Source organism: Pinus tabuliformis, chromosome 1_1 (assembly GCF_031772625.1).
Source record: "Pinus tabuliformis cultivar Carrire ecotype Pingquan chromosome 1_1, CPIR1, whole genome shotgun sequence".
NCBI lineage: Eukaryota > Viridiplantae > Streptophyta > Pinopsida > Pinales > Pinaceae > Pinus > Pinus tabuliformis.
In genome coordinates, this window is record NC_142297.1 from 714332513 (window position 1) to 714351888 (window position 19376).

Below are 19376 nucleotides of genomic sequence, written 5' to 3' on the forward strand. Positions count from 1 at the left end.
AAAATCATAATCATTTTAATAAAAAATATAAAAGCGTTCTCACAATTAGAAAAAGTGGACACGAAAAAAGATATAATAAGTGGCATGTTTTGAGTTTTAAATTAGGAAAAACGCACACTAAAAAAAATTAATAATAGAAAAGTGCACACAAAAACAAGCCCTAAGAAGTGGAAGTGGAAGTCTTCAATTCTAGATTAGGCCAAAACTAAACAAAACAAAACGATCTTAGTAAAAAATATAACAACTTTTTATTGTTAGAAAAGTGAACACTTAGAAGTTATACTAAGCAGTAAGTCTTGAATTCTAAATTAGACAAACAATAAACAAATATAAATTTTGCAACACACAAGAAGGTGTGAAGAGAGATTTATAAATTTTTCACACAAAGGAAGTGTAAAAAGATTCTGAGAAGAGGAGTAAGATAACTCTATTGGTAGCAAGGGTGTGACAACTACAAGGAGCCAAGGAAGGTGCATGAAAGGTTATAACACACAAGGGTTGAGGTGAGTGCTCTCCTTGAAAACCTGTGATAGCACGCAATTAAGAAGGGAACACACGAGCAAAGATACATCACAACATGGAAGGAAAGTTAGCAAGCAATCCAAAGTGATGGTTAAACTAACAACACATTACAGAAAGATTCATACGTACATACACAGATAGCTATACATTCATGCATAAGAAAACCAATACATATCTCATTTAGAGTAAACCAGATAGGATAGAATACAATACAACATATGCATAAAACGTGTTGGCTCTTGTTATATTAAGAAGTCTAAGTTCCAGTCATACAATACATCCATGTCCAACAACTAATTCTGATAGCGGAATGTTACTAGTGATGAGTTGCGGGAGCTCTTCATAGTTCTGGATCAAACTCCAGATATGTGCCTTTAGCTTGATTGCATTGGCCTTTATCATCTTAGGCAAGTGAAGTGGGGCTCCCTTGTATCTCATTGTACATGTTTGCATGTAATCAATAGCAGCATGCAAGTTTGTCAAGATACGTGCTCTTCTAGCACATCATTGTTGCCATCCATTGAGATGGACGACTGCCTTATGCATAGTGCTAAACTTGGAGTACAATGCTCGTATCACTGTGTCAAGGGACAATACTTCATCTAGTATTTCCTTCTTCAGTTCAGCTCGGGCGAACGTTGTCACCAACTCTCCTCCTTGCTTGGTCATCTGAAGTTCTTTAGACATTCGCTCATTTTCAGCTATCAGAAAGTGAACACTTGAGCTAGTGGCTTCAGCGTACACTCTAGTTGCATCAGCCAAGGCTATTGGATGTTTGCACACGTCAGACACGATCACTCGTTCCTAAACTTGCGCAGGAGATGTATGATCCTCCAGATTTGACACTCTGTGAGACTGCACAACCCTATGTTGAGACTCGTCGAATGAGATGTTGTGCATGTCTCTTTCCGGATGATCTCCAAGGATCTCAGTGCCTCCTTGGTCACTTGAGACTTGCTCATCATCTGAATGCGGTGAAGCGGGTAAGTTGACCTCTTAGTGGTGAGCAATGAGGTCGATGTCTTGTTCCAATTCCCGTTGCTCCATATCCGTATCCAACTGTTGAAGTGCTTCTTCTATCTCATGGGTGAAGTCCTGCTCCTACGATGGTTCACCATGTCTGCCTGATGCCAGTTGTTTTGATGAATCCACTACCTGTACGGGCGTTGTTTCATATGTTTGCACATGTTGCGCCCCTTGTTGTACTTGTTGTTGTTGAGCTTCTCACTCCTCTTTGCGCAGCTCTTGTTCCTTCCAAAGTTGATCCTTCAACTCATGCAACTCCTTCTCTGCTTCTTCCATTCTTCTATTATTCCTCTGCCTTTGCACGATTCGCTTGTCGCGTTGTTGCCTCTTCACCTCTATAGCCATAGCTTCTTTATCCATAAGTGGATCTGCTCGGAACTTGCAGCTTTGTTCTTCCTCCATGCGATCGAAAATCTTCCTCTTGCCCTTGTCATGCACTGGTATGCTTGTCTCTGCTGCTAGTGCTGCTGGTGGTGGTGCTCTCTGAGATGTTGCCTCATGTTACTTCGCTAACCACTCCACAGCGAATCCAACCTGTTCATTGGGTCTGGAGAAACTATAGCAATATCTCCATGGGTCCTCCTTAACCCAATGAAATGCCCTGTGGATCTAGTTGAATTGTACTCTCATGAAGTGATCTTTCACAATATAATGTGGGTCATACGGATTGTAGCTTCAGAGGTCGAATGGATACTTCTTCATTAGTTCTGCTTCGACATTCGCTTGCTTGATACTCCAAATCTCGTATAACCCAATCCGCAATGGAAGAGTGGGCGAAGGTGCCTTCTTCTTCCGGTGCAATCTGGCTATCAATCCCATCGAGATGTGATATGCTATTTCCTACATGATTACTATGTCCAAGGCAAACTTTGGTAGAACATGCGAAGGCTTCTCCATGCTGAACATTCGTATGAAGATGTCGAACGGTGATGCATACCAGTCAGCAATGTCTATCAGTGCCTCCATTGCTTCCTTCGACATGTAGAGCGCATCCTGTTCAAATATCATCTTGTAAAATGGGATAACAAAATGATCAGACAGCCATGTAATTACTCCTCTCAAGCTGCAATCGAATAGAAACTTACAATATGTGTTCATAGCAGTCTCCATCGGTGACCATGCCCACTCCAAGCCCGGGAACTCCTGTTGGGCACAGATTGCATCTAAGATGTAGGAGGACATGTATATTTTTTTGCATACCTCTGGGTGACTGTCGAGCTTCCGATACATGTTCCTTCAGCTGATGAGCCAACATGTCAGACTAGTTACATGGTTTACACTTTCTGGCCAGTTGGTCCAGCGCAATCACCCAAGTCTGCAGGAAGGTTTCCATGCTTTCTTGGCCACATAGTCGACATGAAAATATGACCAAGTATTGATACACCTTCCACAGCATCTTCTTCTTATAGATCTGGTTGGGTGTCATCCTGAATCTAGTCAACTCCTTTACCCAGTTCTTCATAATGTCCCTGTAATTAGCACTGCTGTTGGGTAAGCTAAAAGGAGTCTCCATGATAGTCACAAGTTTCGACATCTGATACATCTCAACATAATGCTATGCCCAGAAGGTGGAAAGCTTTGTCCCGCTGGCACTGCTTAGAGCCATCATCTCAGGATCAGTGTGCAAGACTACCCAGTGTATCATGTTCGCGCATGGGAACGCGAGGTATCCTCATGCAATCTGGTACAAGCCAGACTTGTGAATGTTCACATACACCTAACCATCTTCGAGGTCTTATGCAAAAGTGCCTGCAAATGCTTCATTGACCTCTTGCCATTTCAGCTTGATGTCTTTCTCTAGAACAACTTTGTATCTTCATATATTGGTAGACATGTGGACACCTCCTCAACTGCTGCTCCAGTTGCACTTCCGTCTGTGTCCTTTGATCCTGCTCTCTTGGAGACCATTGATCCTATGCTACTAAGAGGCAGATGAACACCTGAAATTTCTAGAGACAAAGCAACATGCATGGTAAGAAATCTGTCAGTGAAAACCAAATCAAATTTAGGGAATGGCTTAACACATACCTGGGGAATGATAGGCAAAGATTGTGAAATTTCTTCTGGGAGGCTGGGTAACTAGCTGCCAGAACTGCGCAAAAGGAAGTCTGAGCTTGTCTGGGAGGCAAGACTGGTTGTTGGATTTGCGCAATACGCAATCCATGCTGATTGTTGGGATTGTGCAAAGCGTAATTCCAGCTAGCAATGACTGCAGGCTCAGGGACTACATTGCACAATATTTTGGGCCATAAGTCACTATCCTTCAGAAATGCGCAAAAAAGTCTTGGAGGATAGTGTCTTTGCAAAAATGCACATTTCTGGAGAGGAAGATAGAGCTTTCCTTCTCCAGATTGTGCGATGTTGTCTGGTGAGGTAGAGTCCGAGCCAAGGCTACCCAGACCCGCTGATGAGCAACTGAAAGCAAATCTGAAAGTGAATGCATGGCGAAACTAAGTGAAAGTAGAAGTGATTGGTCATGCATGCAAACATTGAATGAAATATTTAGTAAACAGATCAACATGCATGTGGGTGAAGCAAGTCGCCGAATCGGCGACCGTTTGTGCAAAACAGTTTCATGCATGTGACAACAATGAGATAGCAACAAAACATGAAACAGTGCTAGTACAAGATAGTATGCATGTAAATGACATCAAGTGTTCAAGGAAATCAAGCAAACAACACTCACACAAGCAAAAACACAAAAAGCAACAAAAATGTTGAAAAAGACAAGTTGAGACCACTTACCCATGAATAGATGAGCCAGATGTGTCGAAGAGTCTTGGATGTGTTGTGGGATGTCAGAGCTCCAAGATTGATGTGAAAGAATGAGCTTTGATGCATCGAATAAATAAGTTTGAGCTCATGACGCGCATGCCACAAATCTAGGAAAAAGAGACACTTGGAGGAAAGTTTCTAAAATGAACTTTGCATGTAACCTCTGGCTGCTAAAAATAGCTCCCTGAATCAAGGGATGATTTTTGCATGTTGCCTTTTGCTATTCTGGGAAAAATCAAGCCATGCATGCAAGTCAAGTTTCCTTGGTCCCGGGTGGAACTGGTCAACCCAACTGCTCATGCATGAGGCTGCTCAATTGTTGGGAGAAATGTGAATTTCAGAGTGGGAGTTGGGCTGGCTGCCTAGGAGATTTGCACAATTTCTGGGTAAAGCAGCTGACTGCTGCCCAGGATTGCACAATTCCTGGGCTGAGCAGGCCTGCTAGGAAGGATTGCGCAGTTTTTTGGGTGAAGCCTGACTAGCAGGATTGCGCAATTCTGGAGCCCAGTAGGCTACCAGACAGAATTGCGTAATTTCTAGAGGGAAGGTTGGTTGCCCTCCAGAATTTCGGAATTTCTTGGGGGAGCTACTCAGTATGCAGTTGGACCAAGTCTAGATGAAAAGCTTGTGATGGGAATGCATCAAGCTTTGATCGACATGCTATCTTTGTACCAGAAAAACATTGAAGCTTATGTACTTGATGAATCAAGACAAGGTGTTGTGAAACATTGGTAGGGAGGCTCCAAAACAAAGTTAAGGCAAAATTCTTGAGGCTGGTTGTAGCCACCACAACACTTGGTGACACACTAGCAGAACTCCAACTCTCTGAATGGACCTTGTTCATGAAAAGCAAGTCTAACACCTTCGGAAGTATTGTTCAGTTCTCAGTTCATCTTGGTTTCACACTAGTTTGATTGTAAGATGTAGCATATGTCAAGCTCTTGGCTGATTGACACACATTCCGAGCTAAGGCAACACAGTTGTTTCAATTGGGGTTGAGGGGTATATTGGTGCACAAGCAGTATAGTCATCGGAGTCCTAGTTTCATCTTTGGTGTTGCTCCACTGCCAGCAGGCCTAGATAGTACCCCGGCGAAGTCATATAGGAACACAAGCATGGCTCCGCTGTCAGCGAGACTGGTTAGTACCCTGGTGGAGTTACTCGCATCACCTCTCTACACAAGAATCCTTTCTCTTCTTTCGCCTTATTCATTTTTTATTTTGATTTTTTTCACTTTTGATTTTTTCTTTTTTCATATTTTCAATTGTGCATAGCACTTATTCATTTTAGAGGCAGAAGAGGGATCTTGAATTATTGAGAGCAGAAGAGGTTGTTCCAGAAGAGAATTAGTTTATTATATCTTTGACGTGCCTATTAAGCTTTTCCCCCTCACCTTACTCTACTTGACTGAGCTGACAAGGGTTAACCCAAAAACAACCGACTAGAGTAGGTCACACTAATTAGCGCGCAAGTGTTGTGTTTTCACCAAGGTTCACTTCGAACAATACCTATTTTCCATCAACGTATCATGGACTAAGAGTAACAAGTTCTTCATACAGAGGCAGGATGATAGATAACCAAATACTGATAGTTGTACAAGGCCTCTTGCACTTTACCCAGCTTGTTTCAAGAGTCATACATGGTTTCATGCGAAACTAACCTACGAACGAGACAAGTAAACAATAAAAAACAAAGCAAAGAAGAAGCAGAAGTGAAAGAGAAAACAAAGCGAGTAAGAAAACAAGCAAGGAAACAAACCAACAAACAAAGAAAGTAAGAAAACAAGCATGAAAGAAAACCAGCTGAAAGCAAACACTACTCCTACTCCTAAACTAACGGTGCATGGGCCTAATCACGTGAAGTGATATTTCCAATGTTGCCACTGGCTCATTGGTTGAGCCATGTTGGTGAAGGCTTGGTCCGCGATCAACCCAGTTGTGCGAACCAGCAGGAAAGAAAGATATAACAATGAATAGAAACGCACTTTGATGAGCCCCAATTTTTGGTATAATTTGGGCTCATTTGGCCTACTTGCTCTGCTCAAACCATTCATTTTTTATTGCTTATGCATTCATTTCTTGGTTTATTCGTGTTGTTTGTAGGAAGAAGGGTAGACATTTTATCTACGTGACTAATGCATGATGCTTTTAGGTTTTTGGCATTAAAAGGGAGCAAAGACCACGAAAAAGGAGACAAGGAGACAGTGAGGTGGCACTGCTGGTTTTTAGGAGAGGATGTCCACGGTCTTGGGGACCTTCCTCCTAATTCCCACCATAGCTCCGAGCTCCAATCTATCTCCCCACCGAGCTTAGAGGCAGCCAACTGTTCTACAGGAACAGCAGTTATAACTGTTCTACAGGAACAGCAGTCATAACTGTCCTACAGGATCAGCAGTTTAACCCTCAGTTGGACAGCCGAGCTCCACAAATCAAGGACACCTGTTGGATCATCGTTTTTGCATAAATATAGAGGTCGTAGCCTTTGATAGGTTGTTGAAACTTTCGTGTTACTATTGTAGTTTTTGAGCACAGCTCGGTGTTGGTTCTTTTTGTAAGCCAGTTTTGGCATGACATCAGATTTTTGGTTATGAATAAAGAAGGCAGATTTTGATCTCATTCTGAATTTCTAAGGGAGATATAGCTCTCAGGTTAGGGCCCAACCTTAGAGCAATAGATCTCCTCTGTGTTGTAATGTTATTTGCCTTTCGTTCCAGCACTTCGTTCTTTAACTTTGACATGCAATTTGAATTTACAGGTTGTTGATTTCGTTTTATGAGATTGCATAGGATTAGTTCATGGTGAATTTGCTTTCAGTTGCTTAGAGTAGAAGAGGATAGGTATAAGTAATTGGAGCTCCAGAAAAAAGGTTGTTAAAGCTCACTGCCATCTCTGTTAGGGATTGGGGTGAAGTCCATAACCAACCACCAAAAAGAAACGCAGTTCTTCTCACTTCCATGCAGGCTGCAACATAGACATTTTCGTTGAAGATCCATCCATGCACTTTTGACATTGAACCATACTTCTACATTTCACTTCCATGCACGAGTTTCATTTCTTGGTTTCCCATTGTTGTTCATAGGTTTCATGGCACAGTTATCATAGGTTAATGAATTTCTCATTTTATTGGTGCATAAGTCATTTGTTTCATTTACGCTGCTCCTTGTCATTCCACTTCCTTATTCTTCTTCTCGATCTCTCCTCAATCCACCTACTCAGCCTCTGTCCAACTCATTTACCCTCCAACTCATCCATTATTCACTTAGCTCCATCTACTTAAACTTTCGTTGATCTATACTTCCAGCCATCAACCCACTGCATGCACTCTCCCTCCATCTGATTTCTCTGCTCCTGAGCCATCACCAACTCCATCTCCATCTCACCTATCCTCTCACACCACTCCAACACTTCACCATCTCCCAAAACTTCCTCGATCAAAAATCCTGTAGAATTGCACAGACTTCCTGTAGAAACCCCTGAGTTTCCTGTAGGATCCCCTGCAGACTTCCTGTAGAAGCCTGCAAACTCGGTTGCTGAGCATCCGAACGTGGTAGACTTCTATGGACTGATGCTAGAGACCCTCTAAGACCTCCCCTAGCCATCCTGACCTTGCCCATGCTTTCCTTCCATTCAAACCGCTCCTGCACAACCAAACCCTAATCAAAAGCATCATTACAATAACTCCAACCACTTAATGAAAAAATACAAAAACATGTCTTTTCAGATGCAAGTAGCTTAGATGCATGTATTTCAGTTCAATACAAGTGATGGCATTAGTGGTAGTAGTTTCATTCACAGTTTTGCATTGTAAGGGTCTAGCTAGTCAAACTAGGGTTTACTAGGGTTTTCATGCTTTATTGGCTTTCAGTTTCTTTCTGCAACTAGATTAGTCTTCTTTAAGTTAGCTTTCGTCCATCATTCATAAAGCTTCTTCTGTGAGCCTATAGAAGTTGGCTTGAGCCCTAGCGGACTTGTGCCAGCTGACCAAGTGACAGCTGCGACAAGAGCTAGTACTTGTGCATACAGCACCGTCGCTTCCAAGTTTGTACGAACTACCGGGTTGATAAAATTAGAGATCGGAAGCTCCAGGAGTTGTAGCATTATTGCTACAATACTAGAGCCCACCATCTTTTTGGCGTCGTTGCCGGGGAAGCATCAGAGTATTAGTAATTGTTGCTTTTCTTCTACTTTCTTACTCTTGCCTTCTGCTAAGTAGTTTACTTCATTTCCATTCTGCAAAAGTAGCATAGACATTTCCTGCTTTCATAGATTAGCATTTCCTGCTTTCATAGATTAGCATTTCCTTTCTGCAAGCGTAGACTAGCATTTCCATTCTTGTAATTTCCTTTGAGCAACGTAGATTAGTTCTTTCCTGCTTTTAGTTTAATTTCGCATCTTTCATAGTTAGTTGTAGATCAATCTGTCTCAGTTTTGCAGGTACCAAAAGAAAAGCAAAGCAAAAGCAATCAAAAGAAAAAGAAAGTCTTTTCCATTTCATGCCTCGTAGGAACCGAGATAGATCAAGCAAATTCCTACCAAACACCCGCACCACATCACTGAGTCACCCTTCTCTCTTCTTTGGTGACAGTGACCCAGAAGAACCTATAGGTGAACATCCTAAGATATCCAAAGACCCTATAGTAGAAGAAGAGTTAGAGACCACTCCATCTGAAGCTATGGCTGACAATAGAAGAGAAGATGAGAGAATAGAAGGTGCCTTTCCCATCCGAGAGACCAATGGAGAGATGAAAATGAAGAACATTAGCCCCTCCGCCTTACTTCACTTCCATGGGCTGACCACTGAAGATCCAGATACCTTCCTGTTTGAGTTTGTTGTCCTTTGTAGAACCTATGACTATACTGAAGATGAGCAAAAGTTGAAACTTTTCCCTTCCACTCTTAAGGATGCAGCACTACGCTGGTTCATGGGCTTACCTGGGAATAGTATCACCACTTGGGCTCAGATGCAGCAAGCTTTCAACACCAAGTACCGGGATTACTGTAGGTCCAAGGAAACAAAGGGGGAAATCTTTCGGATGTCCATGGGAAATGATGAGTCCTTAGAGGATTATGAGGAGAGGTTCCAACTAAGCTATAAGCGGGCCAGGTGCACACTTGACCCTGAATCCCTCAAGTTGGTCCTGCTCCGAGGAGTCCCTGAAGACCTCTTAGATACCCTTCACATGTTAGCTGGGGGGGACATTTATCAACTGCCTTATGAGGACATCAAGACTGTGTTTAGAAACCACTCCAGGACAGCTCGGAAACGAGGTAGAGGAAACCACCTCTCAACTAGTGTCCCTTTCTCCAAACATGAGCTTGCAAATCAATTAGAAGATCTTAAGAGTGAGGTGAGACATACCATTGCTATGCAGCTTGACACATTCAGGATTCAACAAAAGAAAGAAGAAGCCGAGAGAGCCTTGGCTGTCTTCTGCCCTAGGTGCACAAGGAGACACCCTAAGAACGAATGTCCATTACATTCGGTTGAAGTGTGTTTCGTTTGTGAGGAGGACCATCCCACAAATCAGTGTCCAACCTTACCTGGGTTTAAAGCCATGTACCAAGGGACAGAAGCTCCCACAGAGCCTCTCTATTACCTTAACCAAAGGAGGCCACAGGGATCTAGACCTTATCAGCAGGGGATGCAAGGGGCATCTCAAGCTTATTACAGCCCCAACCAATCGACTCCTATGCCTTCCTGGGGTCCCCCTGCTCATCCTTCATGGTCCATGCCTCCTCCATGGTCTTATCCACCTCAGTACCCCACTCAACCTACTTCTCATTCATATCACTCACATGCCCAGCCACAACCTCAATGGAATGCACCTCAGTCGGGGTGGAGGCCCCAATACAACACTCCTCCTGCCATCTTGCCTCCACCACCAGTTCAACCTCAGCCATTACCTCCTGCTCCTCCAAGGCAACCTCAAATTCCTGCTCAACCGAACCCGAACCCCAACAATAGACAGGCCCAGCAGGTATACACTGGGGAAACCTCATGCCCTACCTATGCTGTGGAGATCCAGGAGATCAATCTTCGATCTGGAAAGACTCTACCAGATCGCCAACCTCCTCCCCCAGAGGATGAGGAAGATAAACAGGAAAGTGAACCAAAGGCTATTCCACCCTTTCCTGAGAGACTAACAGCCACCACACAACCCAACCCAGAGGAGGATGAGCTTCTGGGTGAGCTCAAGCAGTTGTGTGTAAAAATACCACTTCTCCAAGCCATCAAGGATGTGCCAATATACAACAAGCTGGTTAAGGAGAAGTGTTTCAAACACCCAGGCAGACGGAAGAAAGAGGCCTCAACTATCAATGTCATAGGACAACTGTCTGACCTTATGTTAGGGCAAGTCATCTGCCCAAAGTACCTAGATCCTGGAAGTCTTGTAGTAGATGTTCACATCAATGGCACCATTATACCTCACACCTTGATTGATCTGGGGGCTGCCATTAATGTGATGACCAGGGATACTATGCTTAAACTCAATCTTCAGGGTTCCTTGAGGAAGACCTTGACAGTACTGCAATTAGCAGATCGCTCCACCGTGACTCCCGAAGGGATTGTGGAGGATGTCTTGGTCTCTATTGATTCTTGGGAATACCCTGCAGACTTCCTGGTTCTGCAACCAAAGGCAAAGCTTACTGGATATCCTCTCATTTTTGGAAGGCCTTGGTTAGCTACTGCAGATGCTTACATAAGTTGTCGTGCAGGAAACATGACCATCAAAAATGGTCCCATGTCCAAGCAACTAGTCCTATACCCTCCTGCCCAACCCTCCTTAGAGCATGACTTACCACTCTGGTTGGAAGAAGGAGAGGAAGACGAGGTGTACTCAGCACCTCTGTGCACCCTAGATACCACTAGAAGAGACCCTCCAACCGAGGATGACTTGATCGAGACCTTGATCCAGAATCCACCTTCCAGTGCACTACCCTTAGAGAAATTGGTGGAGGATGCCCAAGCTAGTACCTTAGTGGATCTTTGTACAACCAACCCTATTACTCCCAGAGTCAAGAATGTGGAGTTTGGCCCTGGGAAAGCATTGAATATCAGCTCCTCCCTATCTCCTTCCCAGGAAAAGGAGCTGTGTAGTCTATTGGCCAACCACCTAGATGCTTTTGCTTGGAGCTATAAGGAAATGAAAGGAGTCCATCCTTCGGTCTGTACCCATCATATATACATCAAAGAGGATTGTAAACCGATAAGGCAACCTCAGAGGAGAATGAATCCAGCCCTTAAGGACATTGTCAAGGAAGAATTGCAGAAACTGTTGGATGCCGGATTCATCTACCCCATCTCAGATAGTGAATGGGTGTCCCCTCTAGTGTTGGTTCCCAAGAAAAATGGGAAGTGGAGAATCTGTGTGGATTACCGAGAACTGAACAAAGCTACCAAGAAAGACCATTTCCCTCTACCTTTCATAGATCAAGTGTTGGATGGACTGGCAGGAAAGAAGTTCTTCTCTTTCCTGGATGGGTTTAGTGGGTACAACCAAATCCAAATCAGCCCGGAAGACCAAGATAAGACCACCTTCTCTTGTCCTTGGGGTACTTTTGCCTACCGAGTCCTTCCCTTTGGGCTATGCAATGCTCCTGCTACCTTCCAGAGAGCTGTCTTGAGCATCTTCTCAGAGCTGGTCCATGATGCAGTAGAAATCTATATGGATGACTTTACTCCTTATGGGGCCAACTTCCAGGAAGCATTGTCCAACCTGGGAAAAGTCCTAACCAAATGCACCGAGATGAACTTGTCCCTTAGTCCTGAAAAATGTGAATTCCTAATGACTGAAGGGACCGTGCTAGGCCATACCATTTCTTGCCAAGGGTTGCAGGTGGATCCTAACAAAATTGCTCTCATCAAGAGGGTTCCACCTCCTCAAAAGGTAAGGGATGTCCGAAGTTTCTTGGGATTAGCAGGATACTACCGAAGATTCATTAAAGATTTCAGCAAGCTAGCCTCGCCATTGTTCGGTCTGTTGGCAAAAGATGTGGAGTTTAAATGGACTGATGATTGTCAGAGGGCTTTAAATGAATTGAAGGACAAGTTGGTGTCAGCTCCAATCCTGAGAGGTCCAAACTGGGCCCTACCTTTCCACATCCACACTGATGCCTCGAACAAAGCCATAGGAGCAGCTTTAGGACAAGTTGAGCAAAAACTTCCATATGCCATTTACTTTGTTAGCAAGAACTTGTCCAAAGCTGAGCTGAATTACACTGTCACCGAGAAAGAATTCTTAGCTGTGGTCCATGCATTAAACAAGTTCCGACATTATATTACTGGTTACCAGACTTTTGTACATACTGACCATGCTGCTATTAGATATCTAATGAATAAACCAGATGTGAATGCTCGTATTATTAGATGGTTACTTTTATTGCAGCAGTTTGATTTGACCATTGTTGACAAACCAGGTAGATAAATTGTTGTTGCTGACTTTTTATCTAGACTGGATTTGTCTGCAGATGAGGATGGAACAGTGGATGACTAGATGCCCGATGAACATCTGTTTGCTATTTCAGTACTCTCTCCATGGTTTGCTGATATAGCAAACTATCTTGTTTTAGCACAGTTCCCTCCACACCTATCTTCCAGAGAGAAGAGCAGAATCATCAGAAAAAGTGCCTCATTTACTTGGATCGGGGGCAATCTGTTCAAGCTTGGCCCCGATCAGATCTTAAGGCGTTGTGTAAGGGAGGAGGAAGTCTTTGATATCCTCCTCACTTGTCATGATGGGCCTTGTGGAGGACATTTTGCAGCAAAGAGAACTGCCTTCAAAATCCTGCAGGTAGGCTACTATTGGCCCACACTCCATCAAGATGTCAGAAGATATGTCAGTCAGTGTGACCAATGCCAAATAATGGGGAAACCGACCCAAAGGGATGAGATGCCTCTCCAACCTCAAGTGACTCTTGAGCCATTTGAGAAGTGGGGCATGGACTTTGTGGGCCCAATCAACCCCTCTTCGAGGCAAAGGTCTTACATCATTATGTGTACTGACTATTTGACAAAGTGGGCAGAGACCAAAGCAATCAAAGCAGCAACAAAAGAAAAGGTGGCCGAGTTCCTAAGAGAGAACATCTTCTATAAGTTTGGCTATCCAAGAGAGCTGGTCACTGATCAAGGGAGCCAGTTCACCTCCAACCTGGTTGAAGATCTCCTAGCTCATCACAAGATCAAGCATAGGACTTCCACCCCTTATCACCCTCAAGCAAATGGGCAGGTGGAAGTCACCAATAGAGCATTAGAAGGGATCTTGACCAAGGTGGTGAGCAGCAGCAGAAAGGACTGGGCAGATCGCCTGGATGAAGCCACATGGGCTTACAACACCACTTGGAAGACCACCACCGGCTTCACACCGTATGAGCTGGTCTATGGGAAGAAAGCTTTGCTGTCCATTGAGTTTGAATACAACACCTTGAGGATGGCAGCTCAGCTGGACCTAGATCTCAGCCATGCACAACAAGAAAGGCTACTGCAGCTGAATGGCCTGGATGAGCACCGAATGCAGGCCCTCCTTCACTCAGAAGTGGTTCAACTTCAGAGAAAGGTGTGGCATGACCAACATCTCCATGACAAGTAATTTCAGCCAGGAGATTGGGCTTTGTTGTATGACTCCAGATACAAAGATTTCAAGGGGAAGTTGAGAACCAGATGGCTAGGACCATATGCAGTGGAGAAATGCCATGACAATGGATCTATCCTCATTCGAACCATTGATGAGGAAGCCATTCCCATGCTTGTCAATGGGCATCGTTTGAAGATCTACAGAAGACCTCTCTCAAGACAGGAGTTCATCAAAACTATGGAGAAATCTGTATTGGTCATAGAGAAGGGTTCTGTCTCTGCTTTTGGCATACCCTGAGGGATATAAAAACAAAAAAAAAAAAAGGAAAAAAATAAAGATCCTTGGGTGAAAACCTCTCTGAGGCGCCCAAGGCAGGTAGTAGGGGTGAAAACCTCATTGAGGCGCCCCTATTGTCTTTCAAAAAAAAGAGAAAAGGTGAAAAAGATCCTTGAGTGAAAACCTCTCTGAGGCGCTCAGGGCAGATGGCACGGGTGAAAACCTCTTTGAGGCGCCCCTGTTATCTTTCAAAAAAAAAAAGAAAAAAAAAAGAGAAAAAAAGAAAAAAAACAATAAGCAAAATATGGTAAAATTGCATGCAGGTTGCAGATGTTATATGGAGGAGAGGAAGCCCTCTAACTCAAAGCCAAGGGTCCTTATCATGCTGTCAAGGAACCTCACCAGCACCTCCTCCAAGGGTACCCATGTTTTTTCAAGGTATGTGCAATTTTATCATGGTTTGAATCTTCTACAGGGAGATGCTGTCTTTCTACAGGAAGATGCAGTCTTTCTACAGGAAGGTGCAGATTTTCTACAGGAAAGTACAGACTTTCTACAGGAAGGCCGAACTTTCTACAGGAAGCTCTGTGTTCTACAAGAAACTTCCTGTAGAAGTTTGGGACGGCCCAGAATCCATCTTAAAAGGAGATTTAGCGACTATGGATTGGTTTGGATGCATGCAAGCCTCTGTTGGCACCTTTGCACATTGTTGTCACCTTGCTCCACCATCTTTGTCGACATGCGACCAAGTTCCCTGCACCAACAAAGAAGATCGATGAGTTCTCGCAGGAAAAGCCATTTTCAAAGTTAAACAAATGTTGGGATCTCATACCGCAGACATCAAGAGCTCCGGGAACGTGATTGAAAGGCCAAAACCTCCATCGTGCAGCATGCACCCAAGGAGAAAGGACTGTTACGAGACACCTCGCGGGAATCCTGTAACAGTTCAACCTGCTCGAGTGGATACCATTCACAGCACCGCCATCTGAAATAAAACGCAGGCGCATGCAAGCAACCCATCCACTCCATCAATTGGCAGCCTGTAACCACGAGCCTCCGGGTCTGTGTAAGTCGCATGCAGCGGGTAGATCCACTCACCATTGTCCAAGAACTGGAAAAATTGTGTGCAGCCACGCAGGTAAGTGTCTCAACCCTTCCTTCCATCAAATCGCATGAATCTTACTTTGAAATCATTTGCATAGCGTAAAATTGAATGGTTGAGCAGCCGTATGGCCAGTCGACTGGCCACGTCGGCTAGTTAAAGTGTAATTGGATGTTTGGGTGGCGGCCACGACAAAGAGAATGAACGGCATGCACGTGAGAACACTCTCGTCAGAAGCATGAGAGTAACAGGAAAAGGCGGCGACAAATCTGTGGGAATGAATGCGGAAGCAAGTGAATACGCAGGCGAATGATGGATGACGTCACCCAACGGTCCGGCGGGGACAGCTCATCCACCGCACCACTGATTGCGCCGATTCAAAATCTAATCGGCTAGATCATGCGCATGCATTTATCATCCAACACTTCAAACTCGGGTGGCTATTCTGATCTCCTCTGCACTTTGATACGCCGAGCTGTTGGCTACCAGAACGCCGGTGAAGCACACCTTGAACGCGGGCCAACTACAGTCCTCCCCGAGAATTGCACACTGCTCCTACAGGAACACAGTTCTACAGGAACGCAGTTCTACAGGAACACAGTTCTACAGGAACGCAGTTCTACAGGAACGCAGTCTACAGGAACGCAATCTTCTACAGGGAAGCGGGTGCCTCACGAAAAAAGGTGGCCAATTAAAGAGGTAACCCTGAACTCCTCATGCAACTGGTTAGTAAAAGTGGCAAGACCATCGTCTACAGTCTGGTTATAAAGATATTGGTGGAATTGTTGTTTGTTGTGCCTATGCTGTCGTTCTACAGGATGTCAGTTTAGGTAGACTGTGTTGAATTTCGTGGATTATCTGCATGTTCTGCCTTAATAGACCAAATCTCTTTTGCATTTGCCACCTTTGATTAAAACAACCGTGTTCATTATGCCGGGTGGGTTTATAAGACGGGAACCCACTGATTCAACCAAACTAAGGGAAAACCCGGCAGTGGTAGAGCTCTTCACCAGAGCCCAATGGATGCCTTTTTGTGATAAGCTGCAGGGCTACGATGATGAAGTGGCCGAAGAATTCTTGTAGGCTCTGAAGCCTAAATCTCAGACACTGGCCACAGTGAACTTCAGAGGTCTAAGCCTCAAGCTCACCCCAGAACATATCAGTCGGATCACAGAACTTCCTATGGGTCTGCCGTGGGATAAAGAGGAGAGAAAGCTGAGTCAGCAGGCAAAGAAATAATTCTTTCCACCTGAGGAAGAATTCTCGGAGGACAAAAATGGGGTGCAAAGAACGAGCCTATCGCCACCTTGGAATGAAGTCAGTTTGCAAATCATGAAATATATTACTTGTGAAGGTCGTTTCAGCATCGTGTATGCATATCACTTTCAGCTGCTCACTGAGTTGAGGCACCGAATTGACCTTCCTGTAGAACAAAAACTGAGCATCCCTTATTACCTCCTGCAGTCTCTAATGGAGTGTGCTACAAAGCTGAAGGAGGGAATACTAGATCAGATAGCCCACCATGGGTTGATCAAGCTTCTTGTGGAGGATGCGCTGCATTCTTATAAGGTTCCCCTCTCATGGGAATCCTTCCGGAATTTGACAAAAGATGGGGACATTAAGATGTTGATCGAAGAAACGGGTTCCTCCAGCAGTGAGGAACAAGAAGCAGTGGCCGAGGGACAGGAAGAAGAAGGCCAAGAAACCCCGACAACAGTACAGAAGAAGGAAAGAAGGAAGAAGCATGGGGAAAAGGAGGACTAAGAAAAAGGTGGCACACCTATCCTGTCAGCAAGAGAAAAGAGGCTGAGGAGCAGAATGGACAAAGCTGAGGTGGTCCACGTCAGCCCAAGTACCTCCATAGTACCTGCAACCAAAGCAAAAAGCAAAACTCAGGCAGGTAAGCAAGTAAGGACGGAGACACCTGTACCTACAGGAAAGCAGAAACAGGCTTCTATAGGAAGCCCGAAAACACAGAAATAGGCTTCTACAGGAAGCCCGAAAACGAAGACACAGGCTTCTACAGGAAGCCCGAAGACAGAGACAAGGGATTCTACAAGAAGCCCGAAATTGGAAAAAGGGCCTCCTACAGGAAGCCCGAAAGTCATTGAGAAACAGGCTCCTACAGGAAGCCTGAAGACAGAGAAAGGGCCTCCTACAGGAAGCCCGAAAGTCATTGAGAAACAGGCTCCTACAGGAAGCCTGAAGACAGAGAAAGGGCCTTCTACAGGAAGCCCAAAAGCGGGAAAGAAAGAATCTTCTACAGGAAGCCCGGAAGTGGGCAAAGCAGGGGCTTCTATAGGAAGCCCGGAATCTGAAAAGGAGGGGCCCTCTACAAGGAGCTCTGAGAGAGCAAAACGCAAGAAAGAGAAGGCTGGTATCCTCGAAAAGGAGGCAGCAGCAGCGCTGGCTGCACTCAGTACACCTCCAACGCCAGCGGAGAAGAGGGAGAGGGAGACCCCTTTACCATCTGAAGCCAGGAGAAGCAAGAGGGTAGACACGGGCAAGCCACAGCCTTCACCCAGCAGCCAAACCATTTTAGGGGGTGTCCCTACTTCACCCAGTGCAAGAACCCCCTCTAAAACATCAGCCACCCCCGAGAAGGGGAGCCCAAAAATAACTTCATGGACACGAAAAATAGGCCAATCGCCTTCTGAAGCCCGGCTCAAGGAAATAGGAAAGGGGGAAGAAGCATCACCGTCGTCACCACCAGGGGCAGCAAAGGTAGGTCCGCCAAAAATGGGAAAGGAAGAAGTGCCACCCTCGGTACAAAACGAAAGGCCACCACAAACAAGAAAGGAAAAGCATGCTCCCGGCTCTAGTTCTCGGCCAAAGACGAGGAGCCAGGGCAAAGTTGCTCAAGGATGAGCAAATAGTTTAGCTGGGGGGTGATGATGAGCCCCAATTTTTGGTATAATTTGGGCTCATTTGGCCTACTTACTCTGCTCAAACCATTCATTTTTTATTGCTTATGCATTCATTTCTTGGTTTATTCGTGTTGTTTGTAGGAAGAAGGGTAGACATTTTATCTACGTGACTAATGCATGATGCTTTCAGGTTTTTGGCATTAAAAGGGAGCAAAGACCACGAAAAAGGAGACAAGGAGACAGTGAGGTGGCACTGCTGGTTTTTAGGAGAGGATGTCCACGGTCTTGGGGACCTTCCTCGTAATTCCCACCATAGCTCCGAGCTCCAATCTATCTCCCCACCGAGCTTAGAGGCAGCCAACTGTTCTACAGGAACAGCAGTTATAACTGTTCTACAGGAACAACAGTCATAACTGTCCTACAGGATCAGCAGTTTAACCCTCAGTTGGACAGCCGAGCTCCACAAATCAAGGACACCTGTTGGATCATCTTTTTTGCATAAATATAGAGGCCGTAGCCTTCGATAGGTTGTTGAAACTTTCGTGTTACTATTGTAGTTTTTGAGCACAGCTCGGTGTTGATTCTTTTTGTAAGCCAGTTTTGGCATGACATCAGATTTTTGGTTATGAATAAAGAAGGCAGATTTTGATCTCATTCTGAATTTCTAAGGGAGCTATAGCTCTCAGGTTAGGGCCCAACCTGAGAGCAATAGATCTCCTCTGTGTTGTAATGTTATTTGCCTTTCGTTCCAGCACTTCGTTCTTTAACTTTGACATGCAATTTGAATTTACAGGTTGTTGATTTCGTTTTATGAGATTGCATAGGATTAGTTCATGGTGAATTTGCTTTCAGTTGCTTAGAGTAGAAGAGGATAGGTATAAGTCATTGGAGCTCTAGAAAAAGGTTGTTAAAGCTCACTGCCATCTCTGTTAGGGATTGGGGTGAAGTCCATAACCAACCACCAAAAAGAAACGCAATTCTTCTCACTTCCATGTAGGCTGCAACATAGACATTTTCGTTGAAGATCCATCCATGCACTTTTGACATTGAACCATACTTCTACGTTTCACTTCCATGCACGAGTTTCATTTCTTGGTTTCCCATTGTTGTTCATAGGTTTCATGGCACAGTTATCATAGGTTAATGAATTTCTCGTTTTATTGGTGCATATGTCATTTGTTTCATTTACGCTGCTCCTTGTCATTCCACTTCCTTCTTCTTCTTCTCGATCTCTCCT

At 44.5% G+C, this 19376-nt stretch overlaps 1 protein-coding gene across 1 annotated transcript in view; it reads right to left on the reverse strand.

Moving 5' to 3' along the window:
• Window positions 1-2388: 2388 nt before the first annotated feature.
• Window positions 2389-19376, reverse strand: part of LOC149215872 (uncharacterized) — a 56919-nt gene continuing 39931 nt past the window's right edge. The window contains exon 3 of the mRNA XM_089389751.1: window positions 2389-2556. Within this exon, the coding sequence (XP_089245877.1) occupies window positions 2389-2556 (168 nt within the window). The remainder of the gene's footprint in view (window positions 2557-19376) is intronic.